Source organism: Erythranthe guttata, chromosome 1 (genome assembly GCF_056151865.1).
Source record: "Erythranthe guttata isolate IM_541 chromosome 1, IM_541, whole genome shotgun sequence".
Taxonomy (NCBI): Eukaryota; Viridiplantae; Streptophyta; class Magnoliopsida; order Lamiales; family Phrymaceae; genus Erythranthe; species Erythranthe guttata.
Genome location: NC_142533.1, coordinates 12,565,001 through 12,588,570, shown reverse-complemented (window position 1 = coordinate 12,588,570; position 23,570 = coordinate 12,565,001). Strand labels below are relative to the sequence as shown.

Genomic DNA, 23,570 nt, shown 5'->3' with positions numbered 1-23,570 from the left:
TCCGATACCCTTTTCGACTTGGCTCCCACATCGTCTCGAGAGTGGGGGGCTTGCGAGACAACTCCCACGAGGAGCCAACTCGCTCGGTACTACAACCCACAGCAAGACAACTCCCACGAGGAGCCAACTCCCTCGGGTCTAGGAAACCACAGCGAGATAACTCCCACGAGGAGACAACTCGCTCCGTCCTATAACCCCTTGCGAGGCAACTCCCACGAGGAGCCAACTCCCTCGGGTCTAGGAAACCACAGCGAGATAACTCCCACGAGGAGACAACTCGCTCTGTCCTACAATACACAGCGAGACAACTCCCATGAGGAGGCAACTCGCTCAGTACTACCAACCGGCAACGAGACAACTTCCACGAGGAGCCAAATTATAGGCACTACGAATCCGTTGTAAGGCAACTCCCACGAGGAGCTACCTCGCTCGGTAATAAGACTCGATGCGAGACAACTCCAACAAAGAGACTACTTGCTCAGAGCGACATGAATCCGCATGCTCCCCAGTCGCGCGTCCAATGCTCCTATAACTTCGTTGTGAGACAACTCCCATGAGGAGACAACTTGCCCGCAATTCACTATATAATCGCAAGCTCAAGTTAGCACGATTACAACCCTAGAAACGCTTAGAGATATTATGAGAATCTATACAGCCTGGCCAGCTTGATTACTCAAAATTTATCTACATGTTTTCGATGAGTCCTTCAGTAAAACGTGGCCACGGTCCAAACATACTTACGACCCACGAGGTCTTACAAGGGGCACGATCCCCATAAAAAACTCTTGAGAGCATGATCCCCTCCTCAAGTACATCAAGCGCAAGGCTATATGTAAACACATATAAGCAACGCGTCAAAACATTGACAATGTCAATAAATAACAACTCCCACGAGGAGAATATTCGCTCCATGCTACTACATTATCGCAAGACAACTCTCACGAAGAGATAACTCGATCAACTCTATTACTCCGCGACGAGACGACTCCCACGAGGAGATAATTCGCTACAACATCGTCGCGGAACAACACCGACAACTCAAGTAACTTATTTCGCAACAATTTGGTCGCGCTACGCGCCAACGCGCCTTCACGCCCCTCCAATACACGCCCCAACGCGTTTTCGCACACCATCAGGCCATATGCCAAAGAGCGGTCACTACAATTTTTACTCTCGACACGATCTGAAATCCCTTCCGATATGGCCCCCACATCGTCTCGAGAGTGGGGGGCTTAATGATATGCCTAATTGGGCCAACCCAATGGGCCTACAAATGCTCTAATAATTGGGCCCACTACACGAAAGCCCAAACACCTTCAAAATAAGGCTTGGGCCCAACAAAGCAAGTCCAACCCAATAAACGACATATAAATAGAGGTTTTACTCATTTTGTTAAGGTATGCCCTATTATCTAAATAATACGAAGAGTCATATTCTCCCGATTATTTCTACTATCCCCACGTCTAACTTGAGCGTCGGAGGGGTTTCCGCCGGATCAACCCCCGGCCTAGTTCACGTGTTCTCTTTTCGCAGGTATCTCAGGGTCATCTAGCACGTGAGCAGTGATCCACTTTGTTCTCCCAGCTCAACTACTTGAGATGATCTATTTTTAGCATCATCACGTTTAATGACATAAATCATAATTATCATGTATTACAACTCATACAAATTCCATGAACCAATTTGAAATGAATGAGATAGATAAATACCAATTACCTAAACAGATTCATAATGTGGAATACATACAATCACATTAGGCATAATTGATAATACGTTAAGAGCATGCGACAAAAGAATATATACCAAATTTCATCACCTTGAATCTCAAACATTGAATCATCACATATAGCAAACTATAGAGAATCATATAGCATGATTCTGAAAGCAAATTCATGACAATATTCATACTTGAACATGCAATACTATTGTCGAATAATAAGATAGCATTTCACATGCTCAGAACAATTATTATATGAAATAAGAAGACATTTTAATCACACTATAAAATAAATATTGCCAATCATATCATATATTCAAATTATCCACGGTATAAATGAAGTGATGACTTGAAGATAAAGTTTATTCATATATTTCATGCCATTAAATAGATCTATCATGCATCCATTACGAAATTAAAATTGCAAGGAGATTAAAGTTTATTTGAAATGCTTGAATCCAAATATTACGAAGGCTATTAATATATTCTTCCGAGATTACAGTTTCACATATAAACTCGGATCACAAGTTCTCTAAGTAATCTTGTCCGACGAGCAATTACCTTTCCACGAGCACCTCGAATTCTTCGAGTATCCTAACGATTGTTTTTCCACGATAACGGCGAGCACTTCGTGCTGATAACTTGAGGTGAAATGGCCTATTTATCTAGTAGCTCTTTGGTTTGTGTTTGTGTAAATACATAAGAATGTAAATAACAAGACAAAGAGAGAAAGAGAGAATGCAAAGAACAACAATCCATAGAGTGAAAATTGTGGGTGTTTAGGGGAGGGGAGGTTCTCATTTATATAGGTGTAATCCACCGGAAGTTACATAGGAGTTGCAACCACTACAATGTGTGGGGATAATGGGTAGTGGGAAGTTGAGAATTTATAGTGGAATATGGAGGTTACAACCTCTAATGTGTTAGGATAGGAATACCCATTTTTCCATATTATTTACAACAAGAAAATATTTTTTTTTGAAATTTTTTTCCCGGTCAGATTTCGGTGTTGACCGCCAGTCTACGACGTTGAATTTTTTTATTTTTGAAAACTTTTTTTTTCCAGAAATAATTTTCCTGGCCAATCATCCGACGTTGACCTCAGATGACTTATACCTATAAAGTTTCGCCACATCAAATGACTAGATATATTTATTCAAATGCTTATCTTTTACGATCTTCAATTTCTTTAAGACCTCAGATGTATGCCACATAAGAGCAACTCCAATGCTAAATACCAGAACTGAATTATCAAATATTTATTTGATATTTGAGATAATATTTTAATATTGATTAAAATTCATCTACTCCAACCATGGTTATCAAATTAATTATCAATTGGAAGTTTATAAGTGATTTTATTTGTAATTGCCACATGTCCACTTTTGATTGGATATTTAGATGGTTACACTTTTGATAACTCAATTTCCAGCAAGTATTTTTACATCCCAAAAGTTGAATTATCAAAATAGAACCCTAATTTGATAACCCCATTGGAGTTAAAAATTTCTATTTTTTAGTATATAAATAGTGGTTAATGGTTTGAATACCATGTTTGATAAACCCATTGGAGTTGCTCTAACATATATATATATATATATATATATATATATATATAGGTCGTGTTCATCGGAATATCCTCGAAGATGGCTTTACACCGACTCTTCCAGGTCTGCCAACAACCAATCATGAGGACTCCAAGCTCCATAATACCATCCTGGGTGTTAACACTAGCCTCGGTCATCCAAACTTGCACAAGATGAAGCATAGACCCATAGAAATATGGTTTCTGCCATATCCTTTTGTAATTACTCCAAACGCCATGAGCTATATCCGATTGGGTGAACAAATGCGAGAGAGTTTCTTGTTTAGGGGCTGCACAACACCGGCATTTGGAAGGGCTCATCATCCGCAGAAGAGATGAGATACGTGGAGAGCGGCCCGTGTGACTTTATATTTATTAATAATTTCAGGTTCCTCCAAACATTTGATATTAAGAGTAAAAATCTCTTGGTCTATAATAAATAATAATGGGGAAAGGGGGTCACCTTGCCGAACTCCTCTTGATTATTTAAAATGTCCATACGATTCGTCGTTACTTAGTAAAGAATACCAAATATTGGAGAATGATCGGTACATTAAATCACACACTTGACGTGAGAAACCCAAGGCTTGCACGACTTTAAGCAAAAATCGTCATTCCCATCTATCTTACGCTTCAGACATATCGACTTGAATATGATGCTCCCGCCTTCACGTTTCTATCAATATCGAAAACTAATTCCTGAGCTATGGCTATCGATTCGTGGATGCTCCTTCCTTTAAAAAAACCCGGTCTGCTCTTCCGATATTATGCTAGGGAGAAATTCGTTCATTCGGGTGGCAATAATTCAGGAAATAACCTTGCTAGCAAAATTACCCAAACTAATCGGACGAAATTGTGTGAGATACTCTGGATTAGAGACTTGCGGGAGAAGAAAAAGAAGGGTGGTGGTCATGCCTTTCGACAGGTAATCCCCTTCAAAATAGTCAGAAACTAACTGCATGAAACCCTCCTTGATTATACCCTGTAGGAAGAAGGAAAATAGAATGGGAAGAAGACAAATCTGTTTAGAAGAGAAGATGCAAATTGACGGTTCTTTCATTCCACGTGCAAGGGGTATTTACCAACTAATAATGACCCTTGATTATCTAGCTACATGAATCTCTCCATGACTCTTCAACACAATACATGAATATTAAATTAATAAAATACATGAACTAATAAAATACATGAAATACCACACTAGCTATATTAATGTGCTAATTTATTTCAAATTAATAATCAACACTCCCCCTTAATTTGAAAATTTCTTCTTTGACTCCAAGACTTTCTCTCAATCTTCTAAAATCCTCAAACTTTAGAGGCTTCGTAAAAATATCCGCAATTTGATCTTTCGTCTTCACAAGGCTGAGCTTCACTTTCTTCTCGACAATGTACACTCTAATAAAATGATACCTCGTATCAATATGCTTACTTCGATCATGGAACACCGGGTTTTTGGCAAGTGCAATTGCCGATTTATTATCGACGAAAATCTTCGTAGCTTCCTTTTGTGGCAAATGAAGTTTTTCAAGCAGCCTCCTAAGCCAAATTGTGTGACATGCACAAGATGTTGCCGCCACATACTCCGCCTCACAAGTTGAGAGATTGACAATGAGTTGTTTTTTTGAACTCCAAGAAATAGCCGATTCTCCCATATAGAACACATATCCAGTGGTTCTCTTTCAATCATCAATATCTCCGGCATAATCACTATCACTAAAACCTTGAAGCTTGAAATCACTGCAGGAAGAATAGAATACTCCAAATCGGATAGTAATTTTCAAGTTGCAAAGGATCCTTTTGGCAACTTTCATGTTCGTTGAGGTAGGAGATTCCATATATCGACTTACGACTCCAACCGCAAAGAGAATGTCGGGCCTTGTGTTTGTTAGATATCTCAAGCTTCCCACGAGGCTTTTGAAAAGAGTAGGATCTTCTTTCTCTTCATCGTCAAATTTTGACAACTTCATTCCGCATTCCATCGGGGTGTTCATAGGATTACAAGCAAGCATATGAAATTTCTTTAACACCTCATTTCCGTACCTTTCTTGAGAGACAAAAATTCCTTCATTCATTTGTTTTACTTCCAAGCCCGAGTAATACGACATGAGACCAATATCCGTCATCTCAAATTCAAAAGACATAGCCTTTTTGAATTCGTCAAATAAGCTCGAATCGTTGCCCGTAAAAATCAAGTCATCAATATAAAGACAAACGAGCTAAACAGAACCATTTGCAAAAGATTTAACATAAAGTGCATACTCATTATGGCAACAAGTGAAACCGTTATCTTCGAAGTATTTGTCGATACGGCTATTCCAAGCTCTCGGTGCTTGCTTCAAGCCGTATAATGCCTCATTTAGCTTTAAAACTTTATCCTCTTGCCTGGCAATCTCAAACCTCATTGGTTGTTCTACGTAGACCTCTTCCTCAAGATAGCCATTAAGGAACGCCGACTTCACATCAAGTTGATAAATTTTCCACCTCATTTGAGCCGCCAAAGAAATGAGCTAACGGATTGTTTCCATACGGGTCACTGGAGCAAATACTTCATCATAATCAACTCCATACTTTTTCTTGTAGCCTTTTGCGATGAGCCTTTCTTTATATCTTTCCACCTCTCTGTTTGCATTTTTCTTCGCCTTAAAAATCCATTTGAATCCAATAACTTCACGGTCGTTGGGAAGATTAGACAACTCCCGAGTGTTATTCTTCTCAATGGTATCAATTTCTTCTTGCATGGCTTGTCTCCATTTTTCATCATTCACGGCTTCATGGAAAGTCAAGGGCTCATGATCTACACAGAAACATAGCAAATCATTAACAACTTTCGTTTCATTATAAAAATCACCAAGACTCTTGAATTTTCTTACTGGCCTTTCACTTGAGCTTTCTTCCGAAGAATAAGGAGAGTGGGTGAGAGGTGATTGTTGCTGCAAAGGTGATGGTGGTGGAGATGTATTTTGCAGCGGCAATTCCTCATCTTCTTCCCCAAAATACGGAAAGAAATCATACGTCCCTTGTCCTTGTGCTTTCCCATCCCAAGATGCTTCTTCGTCAAACTCCACGTCTCGGCTAATGACAATTTTTCCTTAGGGTGGGTTGTAAAATATATAGCCTTTGGAATTCAAGTCGTACCCAGTGAAAACATACTTGGCACTTCGATCGTCAAACTTCGATCGCTCCTGAATAGGTACATGGCCATATGCTATACTCCCAAAAATCCGCAAGTGATCAGCACTAGGCTTCTTTTCACTCTATGCTTCAAGAGGTGTTTGATTTAAGACGTCTTTTGTTGGAGAACGATTGGCCAAGTAAACTGCACATGCAACAGCTTCTGCCCAAAATTCATTTGGCATCTTTTTTGCTTTGAGCATACTCCTCGCCATATTGAGAATCGTCCGATTTTTCCTCTCAATGACACCATTTTGTTGCGGCGATCTAGGAACCGTTAGTGGACGACTAATTCCGTTTTCTTCATAAAAGAGATTGAATTTGTTGGACGTGAACTCGCCTCCCCTATCGGTTCTTAAGGATTGGATTTCGTAGCCGCTTTCCTTTTCCACAAGCGCCTTGAACTTCTTGAATGCACCAAAAACTTCCGATTTCTTCTTTAAAAAGTAAATCCAAGTCTTTCTACTAAAATCATCAATAAACAGTAAAAAATACTTATTTTTACCAAATGAAGGTGGGGAGATCTGGCCACATACATGGGCATGAACAAGTCAGCCGTTTGATTGCTCTTGACATGGATTACTTTGGAAAACTCTTCATTGGATGTTTTCCCAAAAGACAAGATTCACATAATATATTAGGAAAATTGATTCTCGGCAGACCATGAACCATCACCTTTTCTTTCAAGGCTTTAAGTGAATCAAAATTCGGCCATATCTCATGTTCCAACTCCAAGCTTCATCTTTGACATCGGCCTTCAAGCATTTTGCCTCAACAGTCTCGAGATTTAACAAAAACATCCGATTTTGTCATAAAAACTTTGGCAATTAAATTGGAATTGAAATCTCTTAGCCAAAGACAACAATTTTTCATGTGAATTTCATATCCTTTTTCAACAAGTTGCCCCAAGCTCAAAATACTAGTATTCTTTAATTTGGGCACATAATAAACATCATAGATTAGCTTATGGTCACCATTTTTCGAGGAAATTAAAATGGTACCTTTTCCGTGAATCTCAATTTTTGAGGAGTCTCCAAAAGTAACATTCCCACGCACTTTATCAAGCTCCACAAACTTATCCTTGTCGCCACACATATGGTTTCTTGCTCTGTTATCCAAGTACCATCAATTTATATCGTCTTTGTCTCCATCTTTGAGAGCGAGTAACAAAGTTGGCTCAACAGCTTCTTGATTTTCACCAACTAGATTCGCCTTTTCTTCAATATTATTTTTCTCATTGCGGCATTCCGACGGATACTGCCCGAGTTTTTGACAATTGTAGCTCCTAAGGTGAGATTTGTCAGGCCTCTTTTCTGCATTTATGAAATTTTGATATCTTCCTGTTCCTCGTCTCATGCCACGACCTCTTGTTGATTGGTGGTTACTCTCTTCGTTTGACTGGTTTTCGTAGTTGCCTCTTCCTCTTCCTCCAAAATTTCCATGACCACGACTTCTTCCTCTTCCTCGACCTCGGCCTCTTTCATAGTTCTGCCTTGCACCATCCCCAAAGGAAATTTTGGCTTTGAGTGCTTGTCTAGAGGTTCCTCTTGCCTTTTCAAAAATCTTTCTTAATGGGCTTGTAGAGAACCCATTAATTGATCAACCGTCATATCGCTAAGGTCTTTAGATTCTTCAATAGCGCACACCACATAATCTAACTTTGAATGAAGGATCTTCTCGATCACCTTGACGTCTTCAAGTGTTTCACCATATTGTTTTAATTGATTCACAATGGCCAACACGGTGGAACAATAATCCGAAACTGATTCGGATTCCGCCATACCTAAAGCTTCATAATTTCCATGACTTGATTGAAGCCGAACCTTTTTTTACTTTGTCGGCTCCTTGGAGAGAGGTCAGCAAAATCTCCCAAGCTTCCTTTTCGGTGTCGGCATTAGCCACTTTCTCGAACATCGATTCATCTAAGAATTGATGAATGAGGGTGAGAGCTTGTTGATCCTTCTTCCTGGACTTCGCTTATGCTTCCTTCTCGACGGCACTCAAAGTTGTTTCATTTTGTGGTTGAACGAAACTTCAGTCTACGATTTCCCACACATCTTGATCACCAAGTATAGCCTTCAGACGCAAGCACCAATTTTTATAATTTTCTTTGGTGAGACGGGGAAATTGAAATGAGTACAACCCATGACTTGCCATTTCTTACAAGAATAAAATAATGGCTCTTGATACCACTTTGTGGAAAGAAGTAAAATAAAATGGGAAGAAGACAAAACTGTTTAGAAGAGAAGATGCAAACTCACGGTTCTTTCATTCCATATGTAAGGGGTATTTATACCAACTAATAATGACCCTTGATTATCTAGCTACATGAATCTCTCCATAACTCTTCAGCACCATACATGAATATTAAATTAATAAAATACATGAACTAATAAAATACATGAATTATCACACTAGCTAGATTAATGTACTAATTTATTTCCAAATTGTTAATCAACATACCCCAACATCGAACATAGAAATGGCATGTGAAGCCATCTTGCCCAGGGGCACTATCCCGAGATAATTGTTTGATGGCCTTATAAACTTCATCTTCACCAGGTATTTCGCAAATTCTAGTGTTCATGGCCGTGGTAACCTTACTCTGCAAATGCACGAATAGTTCCTCATCCAGGTGGTATACACGGTGTGGCGTGGAATGAATGAGAAAAATAGTCCATATCTTTCTCCCCTATTATTTGGATGTTCGACGTAAAAGTACCATCATCCAGCTTGAGACTAATCTGATTTCGTTTCCTTCTCTCTTTTACCCGGGCATGGAAATATTTTGTGTTTCGATTTCCTTCCTCCAACCATTTAACTCGAGCTTCGGCTCCCAGAAATTCTCTCTCATTCTAGTTGTTGTGCCAGTGCCGTTTTTTTTTTTTTTACTTTCAATGAAAACATCGTCACCCCATGCATTAGACATGCGATATTCCAATTCCGCTATACTACTTTGTACTAAAAAGGCTTTTGCTACACATTTGCTACGAATTTGCCCCGTAGCATATACGGGCGTGACACAAGCTTTGCTACGGTAAGTCCTAGTATTTACTAGGACTTCAAAATTGTTCCGTAGTAAAAAGTACCTTTTATTACGGTTTTTTACCGTAGCAAAAAAAATTGTAGTAAAGCAAATTTTCTACTAGTGAAGGTTTTTATTACGTTAAGTCTCCGCCTAGAAGCCAAGGCTCGTTATAGTTGCCTACTGAAATGGGATAAATAATCCCACAATGGTAATCTTTCATGCCGGTTGCATTTAGCATAAATAAAAGTCATCTTCCTAGTGAACAAATTTGGCATAACCACTTTCGCCGTAATACCTTGAGGATTAATCTCCACCGTCTGCCAACTCACATTATCTCTCCAAAAAGCCCAAATATAAGAATTAAGTGGGCTGCCATGTATAAAACTTTTGAAGCCAATCCTCTGGGCAAAATTTGTAATTTTAGGAAACTGTTGCTTGGGTTCCAAAAAAACCACTATACGTGGTTTATTTTGATTAATTATCTTTAAAAGATATAGAATGGATTTCGGGTTACCTGGACCTCTAATGTTCCACATAAGAACCAACATTAAGAAACAACAGGGTTAGGTGGTTCTTCAATGGGAATTTCTTTTCTCGCGCGACCCGGCTTTTGTTTGGTCTTCGGAGGAGATTTAGTTTTTTTTCTTCGAGCTTGGTGCTAATTCCAGCGCTTGAATGGTGGTGTCAGCTGCCAAATCTCGTACCTTATCTACTTCTTCCAAAGTTTGAGATTCCTCGTCTTCATCTTCTTGTGTTTGCCCATCGGATGAGATCGAGCCTTTATCTATGTAACGAGATTCTAGATTTGAGATAAGCTCCTTTTTGGTACATTTATAATTCCCATCTTTAACCACCAAATGCCCCAATTTCAGCTCGTCAAGACGTTGAAGAGTTCCATTTGGAGTTGTAATTGCTTCAACTTCCGACGAAATAGTGTTGTTTGCTTCTTGGGTTATTCGGACCACCGGGGCAACCGCTTGCCCATTCTCATGTTCCAATACTTCAACTCGATTCTCGATACTATCATGCTCAGATTTTTCGTTCCCAGTGGCTGCATACGATGTCTTGGAAGATTAGGGTTTGTAGTTAGGTTTTTCGCCAAAACAATTCCGATTGATTGGTGCATTCCTTCATTATATTACATCACCTTTTTTCCAGTATCTTTGGAGCGAAGGAGACCATCTTTTTGTTGCCATTCTTTGTGAGGCTCCGGTCGTAATCCACTCGACGGACCATGAGAGACATGTTTGCCCCATTGTTTCTTTCTACAATCACTGTTCAAGTGACCCAATAGTCGACAATGTGAGAAAAAAACAATGTTACCTTCATACTCAACTTTTTGACAAAAACCCTTATCTTTCGACTCTCCGATCCAAATTCTTTGAGGTAAGTATGTAGAAACATCAACTTCTACCCATAAACGAGCATACATCAGATTTTGAAATTTGATGCTCCTTGCATCTGCTCGAAGAAAAGTGCCAAGTTGATTACCAATTCTTTCCATGTAAGGCAAAGTAAAATAGTAGAAGAGGAGCTTTGGAAGACGAATCCATGCATCAACCCTTGTACTATCTTTATCGAAATTGAAATCTTCCGTCCAGTGAGAAATACAGAACATCAGGTGTCGATGGAATTAGAGTCTCGTGCTAATGCCGTAATCATATTGTCATAATCGACTGGAATAAGCAAAACATGATGAGGATCAATCAAACTAATCACTGGCTCTTTTGAGACATTCCAGGAATGATATATCTTCGTACTAATATCATGCGAGCTCCAATCCTGCAAGTCAAAGAAGATAGACCTCTTATACCACGATTCTACAGCTTCAGCTTCACCACTTTCGTCAATGCCCGTCTTTCTTTTTTTTACTGAATTTTTTTTTTGTCTTCCCAGGTACATACTTTACCTTACTTAATTTCTCCAAAAGTGCATCCCCATTCAATTGAGAAGGAGGGCATCTATATTCAGTTGACTTTAGTGATAAATATCCGCCCTTCCTGAATGGGTGATCCATGTTAAGAAACATGCGGTAGTTTGTACAAACTATATTCCTACTATGATTTACGTGGATAGATGGAGTATTATCTCCACAAATGGAACACGCTTTGTAACCATGTGTTATACATCCATATAAATTTCCATAAGCTAGAAAGTCATGAATTCCCCATAGCAACATTGCTTTTAACGTGAAAAGTTGTTTTTGATGCATATCAAAAGCCGGAACTTCTTTATCCCACAATAGTTTCAACTCATCTACAAGGGGTTCAAGGAATACATCAATATTTGACCTGGTGCTTTTGTTCCAGGAATTAACAACGACAATATTTGGAATTCCCGTTTCATGCACAATGAAGGTGGAAGATTGTACGGCACCATGATCACTGGCCAACAACTATAACTTGATGATTGAATACCACACGGATTAAACCCAACAGTTGCAATTTCTAAGAAAATATTACGTCGTTCGTTTGAAAATTCTGGCCATTTAGTTTTAAACCTTTCCCACTGTGGAGAATCAGATGGATGTCGCATAAAATCCCATGAAGATGTTGATCGATCATGCCATGTCATGATCATGTGCTATCCATGGTATAGTGTAAAATCTAACTAACCTTGTAATTAAAGGAAAATGTCTTAATACTTTTAAAGGTTCCTTACTAACTCTCCCTCCCTTTTTTTACTCTTACAGTATATCTCGGTTCACCACATTGAGGGCATTGCTCATTATCTTTATTATGTCTCCAGAATAAGACACAGTTATTGATACATGCATGAATAAAATTGGTTTTCATCCCCATCTTTCATCATTCTCTTCATTTATGGATACTTATCTGGCAAGATGTTGTGCTAAGGAAGCCATCTTTTCAAGATTGCCAAAAGTGCTGTCACACTATTGTAGACCAGCTAAATTGTTTTTTAAGATTATGCAATTCCACAATGGCAGAAAGTGTTTTCTCTGGGCCCTCACACGAGGTGTATAACTTCTCAGATGATAATCTCTTAATTTCATCGTACTTCTCACTACCAGGGTGCTGTTCTTCTAAAACTTCTGTTTGATTATCACCCCCGAAATCATATTCTTCATGCAATCCGTAAGCTGCATCTACCAAGTTTCCCATATCTGTCCCTCTAACCAAGATATCTTCTACAATGTTATCTTGATGAACATCTTCGACAATTGGATTATTAATTGAATTCGTAAAAGGTTTTTCGCCGTGCAAAGCCCATAAGATATATGACTTGTCAATACCAGACCTCACAAGATGTTTTCTAAAATTTACAGGGCTATGTCGCTTCTTATTTTGACATTATACACATGGACAAGGTATTGTTGCCAATTGTCCAACAATGTTTCTACTAGACATTTGAAGAAAATCTTCAACTCCCTTCGTGTATATCCGACCACCTCTATCACCTTCAGACATCCATTCTTTACTAATTAATGGGTTTGACATAGCTTTTGTACATTATATATATACACACACACATAAATAAAAATAAGGCTGCGGCTATATGCAAGACTAATTCCACTTGTGCAAGACCAAATTAAAATTTTCAATGTATAAATACTGTAATATCCTTATTTATTAAAAAAATAAAAAATTCCAAATATGTATAATATATTTTTAATTAAAGTTTTTGTCCCAAGTAGACAAATATTGTGATAAATTCATACTCATTTATTCTCAACCCTGCAAACAGTCCGGTAAGATCTATTGATCACTTAAAAAAAAAAAATCTTTGCTCCATGGCCAGGCGAAGGGACACGCCACCATTGTCAAGGACACGGTATTTGCTTATTTAATTATTTATTTATATTTTTTATTCTTTTAATGCATAAGTATTTTTGTTTAATGAATAAAAAAGATTTTTTTTGGGGTTATTTGCTTGATTTAATTCAAGAATTGGGTTTGTATATTTGTCTGTAGATTTTCTGATTCTTTGACATTCATTGTGTGTTGAACTTCTTATTTTGGGATTTATCCTTTCTTTTATTGACAAAATGTTGAATTACACAAATGCTTTGACAATGAAGCAAACAACATCGCTCCACTTGAATCAAAATGTTGCATCTCATATTTGGAGGTCAAGTTCCCATCATAAATGTGTGATCTTTATGCCTTTATTATTTAGTAATCTTTTTCATGATTCACTTGGAAAAATAGCATAATTTGAGTTTTGGTTTATCTTCCCCTTAATTGTTGGCATGATTCTTAGTTTATAAATTATGCAACATTGTGAAAAGAAATACACGACAATAAAAAACTTTAATAAGAAATATATTACATATCCCGGTATTTGCTTAACATATCAATCTTAACCGTTTATATTATAGTTTTGCTTAAATTCTATTTTATTAGTTACTTCAAGCATTTCATTGATTACTGTCAGGGCCTAACCCATTATTTATTTTTCTTCAACAACTTATTTTTTTTTATACCCAGGTAGGCTTAAACATACTTATTATGTTACGCTTCTTTTTACAATACATATGTTTGTTATGAAGACAACTATTTTGCACCATTTGAGAAAAGCACCTTCCTAATTTTAGCCACCCATTTTCCAATTTTGCCTGTGCCACCTCATCTGTTTATATATATATATATATATATATATATATATATATATATATATATATATATATATATATATATATATATATATATATATATATATATATATATATATATTAGATTTTTTTAGTTTTTTTAATATTTTTTTTGTTTTTTAACTTATTTTTTCTCTATCAGGCATATTAATCTACTATGAAATATAAGCATAGTCGATTAAGAATCTGACTACTAAAAATAACAAATCACAACTACAAAAAAATAAAAAATCAACTATATTTTACAAAAACAAAAATATGCAAACATTATAATTGATTTATACAATTGAAATCAATAAAAAAAATCAAAATAAAATAAAATTAGAGTTGATTAACCTTAATCGACTACCAGAGCATAGTTGATTAACTTAATCGACTATTGAACACGTACATAGTCGATTAAGGTTCCAACCTAGACGAATTTCTCTAGTTGCGCCGTTATCTGCCCGATCCACTAAAAAACCCTAAGTCTACCTCCTCATCGTCACCACACCGCCGCCACACCACACTTTGTCAACTATAGTGGGAGTTCGATCTCCTAGTCTCTCAGTTTCAAGAACAAGAATCCTCCATTTACAACATTACTGAAGAACTCCATTAAATATAACAAGCAGAAAAGAGAGAAAAAAAAAACACAGAAGAATCAGGAAATTCACTCTTTGTTCCCAACAAACTATAATCTTATCAAAATCATAGAGAGAGAGAGAGAGAGAGAGAGAGAGAGAGAGAGAGAGAGAGAGAGAGAGAGAGAGAGAGGAGGAGGAAAAAGGAGGAGAGAGAAAGAAAAAGTGTACGTAGAGAAGAATAAGAGGAGAAGAGATAGTGTGTGTATGTAGGATAAATGAAAAAGGAGATTAGGGTTTTAAAAGAGTATATTGGAAATTAAAGATAACTTTGGAATTATGAAGATGTCATTTAGGTGGAATATTAGTTAAGGGGGTTTTCTTTAATTATTTTTGGAAGGGGTACCCCTTAACTGCATTTCCTAAATTGGGGGTTCTTACTAATTTTTCCGTTATTTAAATGTATTTGTTTTTCTTGCAAGTTGGTTGTGACACATAATAATTTATTAATATGTACAAACAATTACGCAATTGTAACTTATGTCGAGAAGCTTATGACAAGTGAATTTTCAGGGGATGTGATAGGCATTTGTCCTATTGGTGCGCTGACCTCAATCCAAGTGCATGCCAGACACTTTTGCAGTCAACTCCAAGTATCAAATCCTATTTTAATTCACTTTTGTAAGCCATTTTCTTATGTTGATTTTTGTTCTTGGAATTGAACTAGGTGATGTAGATTTATGTGGGATTTAGAAACGTTGCGTTCTTAACGATGTTGCACTATTTTTTTCTTGATGGCTATGTTTTACTGATTTTATATACTTTGATTAGTAACTTCTTGCATAATTCAGATGAAGTGCATGTGATCCTCCGATGGTAATAAAAACAAGGGTAAATTACACACACCCCTCTGAGGTAAGCTTAAATAACTGTAAGGTCCCTGTGGTATCGATAATTACATTCACCCCCTGAAAGGTAGTTAAAAACTCTAACGGGATAATGCATTGGATACATTATTCTGATAGGGTTCTAATGGACTATTGGTTTCAGGAAGTGGTGAAGACAACTAAGAGTTATGGGTGATTTAAAAAATATTGGGGGAGCCATGTCACCCCATAACTCCCCATAACTCTATGTTATCTCCACAACTAGCTAAAAGTAATAGTCCATTAGAACCCTATTGGAATAATGTATACAATGCATTATCCCGTTAGAGTTTTTAACTACCTTTCAGGGGGGTGAATGTAATTATCGATACCACAGGGACCTTACAGTTATTTAAGCTTACCTCGGGGGGTGTGTGTAATTTACCCTAAAAACAAAGAATCTCTGAAATTTTCTTTAATTTTATGTATGTAATTGTGTGTTTGAATACGTGGACACTATGAACTTTGGCGACATGGAGAGAATCAAGATAGTGGGGTAGGTGGATCAGACGAAGCTCCGGAAGAAAGGTAAGTAGCCACTAAATGAGTTAGTATTTAAGTGTTTTCGCATAATAATTCCGTTGTTGCTGCACAACAGACGTTTTCTCTTTGGTGAAGTGACTTTGTTTTTTAATTTGATTTATGTGATATTTAATATGCTCTAACTATATGTATTAAATGGTTGTTAATTAAAAAATATTGAATTGATTTATATATCTAATTGCCATATGTCATTTTCTAAATGGACACTAAGGTGGTTAAATTCATAACTCATGTTTGATATTTTATTCCGCATGAAGTATTTTTACATTTCCGAAAGATGAAAATTAAAATACAACCCTTATTTCATAACTGTATTGTAATTAAAAGTACTATATTTTAGTATGAAAATGGTGGTTAAAGGTTTTGATAGACCATTTAATAACCCTACTCGAGGTATTGTAACTTTAAATAGTTTACATTAATAAATACAATATCAATTGGCAAATCAGTAGTTTCTGCGATCCATTTTTAGTTACAAACTCAATAAGATATGTATATATTATATAAAAGACTACAATTATATAACAAGTAGTTGCATAATTATGTGTGCGTCTTTCCAAATTGAGAAAGTTTGATGCAATATTGTTGTTATGGATAGAAACAGTTATCAAATTTCAAGTATCATAGTATATCAATAAAACATTATCTAACAAATATGAAATTAGTGGTTATCATTTCATTTGGTAAGAAAAACACCGCCACATATTCGTAATTACCAAAATTGCCCTGATGTTTGTTTTCGTCATACATCGACCCCCTTACAGTATGAATTTTCACAAAATATTTTTATTACTTGGAATATTACCCAAAAAATGTTGATTCTACCCTGCACACGCGACATTTCATTATGGTACCTTTTAAAGACAAAAATTACCCTAAGGGGCACTTTACACCGAATCTTAATTTATCCTTATTAAATAACACCTTTACATTTTTTTAATATTACCTTTACTTCTCCTAAGGAAATTTTTTTTATTTAAAAACTAGGATAAACGAAATGTCACGTCTACAAGGATATAATCCACATTTTTTCGGGATATTACATGGAATAAAAAATAGAGTAAAAAGCAGTTTGCCCCCTAAACTAAGGACCGTTTTGCACTTTGCCCCCCAAACAAAAAAAATTTGCATGTTTTTACCTGAACTCGTTAATTTGTTGCACGGTGCCCCCCGAACTAAATTTTCCGACTATTTTGACCGGAATGTTAAAACATGTGCATTGCACGTGAGATTTGCAGGGATAAATTCGTCCATTCACATACATCCTATTTATTAAATATAAATTAATCATTTAAATAAATAAATAAGCAAAAAAAAAAAAAAAGTAAAAAAAAAAAAGCGCTGTAACTCACAGCACCACCCTCCCAATCCCAAACCCCAACCCATCCCCAAGCCCCAGCCAAAAACATCCGAACTCAAATCAAAAAGTCAATCTTCTCCGCCGCCCTGGAGAGATTGAAAGGACTGCAGCCGCGGTAAAGGGATTGTAAGGACGGCGGCGATGGAGGTGGAGCAAATCTCCTACATGTTAATCTTCGTCGCCATAGATCGAAGACTGTTCAAGGACAAAGACGGTGCCGGCGGCAGCGGCTCCCGTACGACCATCATCAAGAAACAATTACTATGGCAGATTCTCCAATCAGTCTTCTCTATTTTTCCTCTCCAAAACCCTCTTTCTTTTCCCCTTTTACCACCGTTTTCCTTTTCTTTATCTTCTCCGTTTTCCTCTTGTTCGTCTCTTCCCTGCACCCGCTGCCGTATGCTTCCGCTTTCGAAATATCACTTTCGTTTATCAGCTTGATTGTGTTTGGAGGTGAGCAGAGTTTGTTAAGAAAGAGGGTCGGAGGCGGTGGTTTGTCTGTGTTGGGCCTGTAATGCTTATTTTAATGTTGATTCGACTTCGAATTTGGTTGTTGTTTTGGTGAATTTGGGATTTAGGATTTTTCTGATCGGTTTGTTGCAGCCTACGATTTTTCCTATTGTTCAGGTTTACGGTGGTAGACGGAACTTTTGGCAGGGGATGAGTTTGGGGGTGGTGGGTGAAGGGAAGAAGATGACGTTTTTTTTTTTAATTTCAATTATTATTTTTATATTTAATATATAGAAGGTAGGTGAAGGGACAAATTTATCCCTGCAAATATCACGTGCAAGGCACATGTTTTAGCATTCCGGTCAAATTTATCGGAAAATTCAGTTTAGGGGGCAACGTGCAACGTATTAACAAGTTTAGGTAAAAACGTGCAAATTTTTTTTGTTTGGGGGGTAAAGTGCAAAACGGCCTTTACTTTAGGGGGCAAACTGCTTTTTACTCTAAAAAATATTCCGTAAAAAATCACACCTTAAGGGGGTCGTGTAAGATAGAAATAAAGATCAGGGGAATTTTGGTAATTACCGATAAATGGGGGTGTTTTCCATAATTTAGCCAAATTTCATGAGGATTTTCATAATTTATCCTATTAACAACGATTATTGTTCGTTTTACGTCCTAACGTTCTGATACCCTTATAATATTTTAAGTAATTTTAATGTTAGTTTCATAATTTAATTAAATAATAATTTCTAATATATTTAATATGTGTTTTTGGATGCTTCAACTACCACATATAAGGAAGTTGATATAAAGGTCACAAGATTGAATATAATTGTTTTTTTATACAAAATAATTGATCATTGCAAAAAACATTGATACAAAATTAGAATTAGGATTGTGATTAGTATTAGCATTAGAATTATGATTATAATTAATGTTCTTTGAATTAGTATTAGTATTAAAACTAGGATTAGGATTCGGATTAATATAGTATTAGAGTTAATATTAGGATTAGGATTAAAATTATGATTAATATTAGTATTAGAATTACAATTCAGATTATGATTATGATTAGTACTACAATTAGTGATATGTATTAGCATTAGGATTAGAATTATGATTAGAATTAAGAGTATAATTATAATTAGAATTAACATTAGCATTAGCATTAGCATTATTAGTATTAACATTATTAGGGTTAGGATTATAATTATGATTAGTGCTAGGAATAGGAATAGGATTAGGATTAAGATTATGATTAGGATTAGAATCATGATTAGTGTTATGAATAGGATTAGGAATAGGATAAGGATTTGGATAATATTAGAATTACAATTATAATTAGAATTAGGATATCCATAGTAGTATTAACATAAAAAATAGTATTAGCATTAGTACATGCAAATTACCATTAACATTAACAATATTAACATGTTAGTATTAGTAATATAATTAATATTTGTATTAGTATTAGTATTAGTATTAGTATTAGTATTAGTATTAGTATTAGTATTAGTATTAGTATTAGTATTAGTATTAGTATTAGTATTAGTATTAGTATTAGTACTAGTGTTAGTATTAGTATTAGTATTAGTATTAGTATTAGTATTAATTAGTATTAGTATTAGTATTAGTATTAGTATTAGTATTAGTATTAGTATTAGTATTAGTATTAGTATTAGTATTAGTATTAGTATTAGTACTAGTAGTAGTATTAGTACTAGTACTAGTATTAGTATTAGTATTATTATTAGTATTAGTAATAGTATTATTATTAAAAAATAGTATTATTATTAGTAATAGGATTAGTATTAGTATTAGGATTAGTATTAGTATTAGTATTAGTGTTAGTATTAGTATTAGTATTAGTATTAGTATTAGTATTAGTATTAGTATTAGTATTAGTATTAATATTAATATCAGTATTACTATTAATATAAGTATTAATATTAATATTAATATTAATGTCAGTATGAGTATCAGTATAGGTATCATTATCACTACCATTATCAGTATCAATATTAATATCAGTATTAGTATATTTTATAGAACCCTAAATACAAATTTACTTAGAACCCTAAGTACGAATGTGTATGAACACTAACACCATCTTGTATGGAATATTTTTCGATTTTTTACAAATCCATATAAACCCTAATTTTGTTACCCACCAAATGTTTGCAATTTCAATAGATATCAAAATGTTGAGAACATCATAAAAATAAAACGAATAGTGGTCAGAATATGTCACAATATGTATTAGATAAAAAAACATGGAAAAATATGTCATGATTAATCCGGAACTAAAAACTAAATATTCCCATAACATGTTGTCTTAAAACAATTTATGCAGAATATCGTATGAAGCAATATCTTTTTGTAGAAAAAAACATCAGTAGGTCAACTCGTCATCCGAATCGTTATATGAATTATTGTTTGGGTATCTAATCATGGTATGTTGACTATTGTACATGTTTCAAGCCAACAATTTTCTTGCAGGTATTGATTTTTCTTAAAAAAATTAGTTAGATAAATAATATTGCTACTCATATATGTGCAGCAAAATCAAATGCATTGTTAATCTCTTTAAGCATAAAATTATTGCTCACATTACTCAATGGTGTGTTGAATTCCTTGTCCAATAGAATTAGAATGCACACGTAAAATCCACAGTTATACCTGTTGGTATTTAATTTTTAGTTTGTACTATACTCAAAGTATGAAGAAAACTTACGTAGTCTTAAAATTATGTATTTAGTTGAAGGGGTACCCAATCTTCCTTATCATAATTCATGAGTGTCAAATTGAATCTCTCGCCTCTACGCTGTCCCATTTTAATAAAACTTTATCTAGTTCTTTTACCTGCATTATTAAGAAAATGATTAATTATACATGTAATGTTGTCAACAGTAACGCAACAGTACATAGTTATGTCGTAATTACCAATTTAATTCGTGACAATGTCATCTGATGAGTATCTGATTCTACTGTAGGTAAAGAATCACAAATAGACATCGTATATGTGTTCATATCTATCAGCAAACAAAATCAATATAATGTTCATATTGTCATTAATTGGTATGTGGATATTCTTAAGAGTGGATAGAGAACTAACAAAAGTTTTATCCTTTGAAAAATATTTGTCAACAATAACCTCAACGCTCCAGGTGGTGTCTTCCATCATCATTTGTTGAAGTAAAAAAAAATTAAGTATTATTATTTTCTTTAATTTTGTATTCGAAATCAGATATAAATAAAAAGAGTAAATAGCACTTAACCCCCTTGTGGTTTGGACATTTTTCACATGACCCCTTATGGTATGAAATTAGGCACATAACCCCCTTGTGGTTTTGACATTTTACACATGACCTGATATGAACTACGACAACCATGTGACGAGATCCAATAACAATACTTTGGTTATCAACTCCTGGACCGTACAAAAGAAGGAATCAAAAAGGGGTGGTTCATATCATTTGGTACACAGAGCCATCTTCCTAAGAAGGTTTCTCTTATCCTTTATTTTTATTTTTTTTGTTGAGCCAGTCTTTGATTTCGTGTCTTCGTTTTGTTTTTCGTTTCGTGTCTATTGTTGTTGAGTCTTCTAGTCTATCGTTTTCTTTATTTAGAGTAAACCAATAAAAAAAGAAAAAAAATTAATATTTTTTTGTTTGAAGTTTTTTTAGAGTTTAAGTTAGGTTTTGTGTAGACTGCAAATAAAAAAAATATATTCAAAAAAAAAAAAAAAACAAGAAGAACGAGTGAGTTTTGTGATTCATTAATCTTGTGAACTCTATTATGTTTCTTTCTTTTGGCGTCAACATTATAACTTTGGTTCGTGGTTCTATATAGCCATTGGGTCAAGTTGGTTGTTCCATACTTTCGGTTTGCGTTTCTATATAAATGTTAGGTCGGAGTGCTAACAGGAAAAATTTAACTTATTTATTGGATGGGGAATTTCATAATTAATTGTTTGTAAAAAATAAAAATAAAAAACAAGAGAGAGAAAAGTTCCAAATACATCGAAGAACTTTCTGCTTCATGTATTCGCTTTCAATACTACACGCTCATTCCAAGAAATCGAATTCGAGGACGAATTCTTTTGAAGAGATGGAGTATAATATGATCCTAGCTAGCTCCAACACGAAGAATTGGAAGAATAGAAAGTGTGCGAATTTAATGAAGATGTTCGTGTTCATAATGGTAAAGATCAACACAAGGGAGTTGATTGAAGAGTTCATGGTTTGGAATTGGAAGAAAAGGAAGAGGGAAATTCGTTGAACAAGTCGAATTCCATGCATCCCGGAAATCCGTATGATTCTAGCAGAGTACACCATTCGCCTTATTAATCTCTCATCTGAAGTCCAATTAAGGTGATTCGAATTGCTACGGAAAGCCAACTTCATGATCTAAAACTTTGATGTTTTGATCCGAGAGAGTTTTGAACTTTGGTGTGCAAGAGGTCAGAAATCTAATGTGAAATTAACACACGTGCACATCCAAGTGTCTACTCGAGTTATGAAGAGTGTTCGTGTGGTCGACTTGATGTTTGGATTTTGTATTTTATTAAATTACGTTTTTATAGTAGGATTTAATATATTTCTATTATTTTAGAGTTATTTATGGCTGAAATTTTCTTATTTATTTGTTTCCTTATTATAGTTTATGCAGGGACAGACTAGGAATTTTAGTTTGGAGGGGCTAGAATATATTTCAAGGGGGTTCGGGGGCAACGCCCCCAATTTGTTTTATGGGATATTCGCATAAGATATCGCACAATCAGTACACATTTTAAAAAAATTATTAAATCAAACAATTATATAAAATAAATAGTATGTCAAAAATATATAATCATTAGAACTTAAAATTACAAAAATTAGAAAATGTAAGTTTATTAAATAAATAAGGTTTAATATGCCATAAGTCCCTCAAAGGAAACCTAATTTGAACTAAATGACAAATTAATATTCAATCTTTTAATTAAATCCTTAATTTGAAATAATATATGAGCCACATCCCTATTTTCTTTTTAATCCCTATCTTGCCCTTATACCTTAGATTATATAAATCTAAACATTCACGTCGGTTTAGATTTATTTTTCTCCGTTTTGTTTTCTCTCTCACACGTTCTCTCTCTCCATATTTCTCTCACACGTTTTTTCTCTACTCCCTTTCTCTCTCGTTCTTTGCTCTCGTCTCTCTATATTTCTTTTGTTCTTCAGTAGTTACACGAAGACAACCACCGCCGGCGATGGAGGGAGCAGGGGGCGGTGGATCGAGAGAGTATGGTGGAGACGGTGGCGGCGGGAGGAGGCAGCGGCGGCGTCAGGTGGAGGCGGCCGCGCCATCAGGTGGAGACGGCGGCGTCGTCGGGTGGAGGCGTGGTGGGGGTTGTGATTATTGTTGATATGTTATGGAAAGTATATTTTTGACTAATAAATCGGATTTGATTTCCTTGTGTTTTTAAAGATTTTTGCTTGATTTGGGTTCAAATGCCAGATCTAGGTTTTTCCAAAGTTGGTAGGTGACTATATTCGCGGCGGCTGCGAGCGTGGGTTGCTAAGGTTGGGGGCGGCTGTGTTCGCTGCTAGGGTTGGCGGCGGCTGCGTTCG

General features: G+C 35.6%; 1 protein-coding gene across 1 annotated transcript; it reads right to left on the bottom strand.

Moving 5' to 3' along the window:
* Nucleotides 1-7,601: 7,601 nt before the first annotated feature.
* On the bottom strand, nucleotides 7,602-8,257 carry LOC148772857 (uncharacterized). Its single transcript, XM_088821212.1, has 2 exons — nucleotides 8,081-8,257; nucleotides 7,602-8,027 (listed from the first exon to the last, which is right to left on the bottom strand). The coding sequence occupies exons 1-2, from the start codon at nucleotides 8,255-8,257 to the stop codon at nucleotides 7,602-7,604; spliced, it is 603 nt and encodes a 200-aa protein (XP_088677338.1).
* Nucleotides 8,258-23,570: the final 15,313 nt, after the last annotated feature.

Bases quoted from the DNA above. Each gene is read 5' to 3' on its own strand.
- LOC148772857 (XM_088821212.1), bottom strand. From the start codon at position 8,257: ATGGCGGAATCCGAATCAGTTTCGGATTATTGTTCCACCGTGTTGGCC. The intron at 8,028-8,080 runs GTTGATCAATTA...ATTTTTGAAAAG, and splicing joins AAGACCTTAGCGATATGACG to GCAAGAGGAACCTCTAGACA.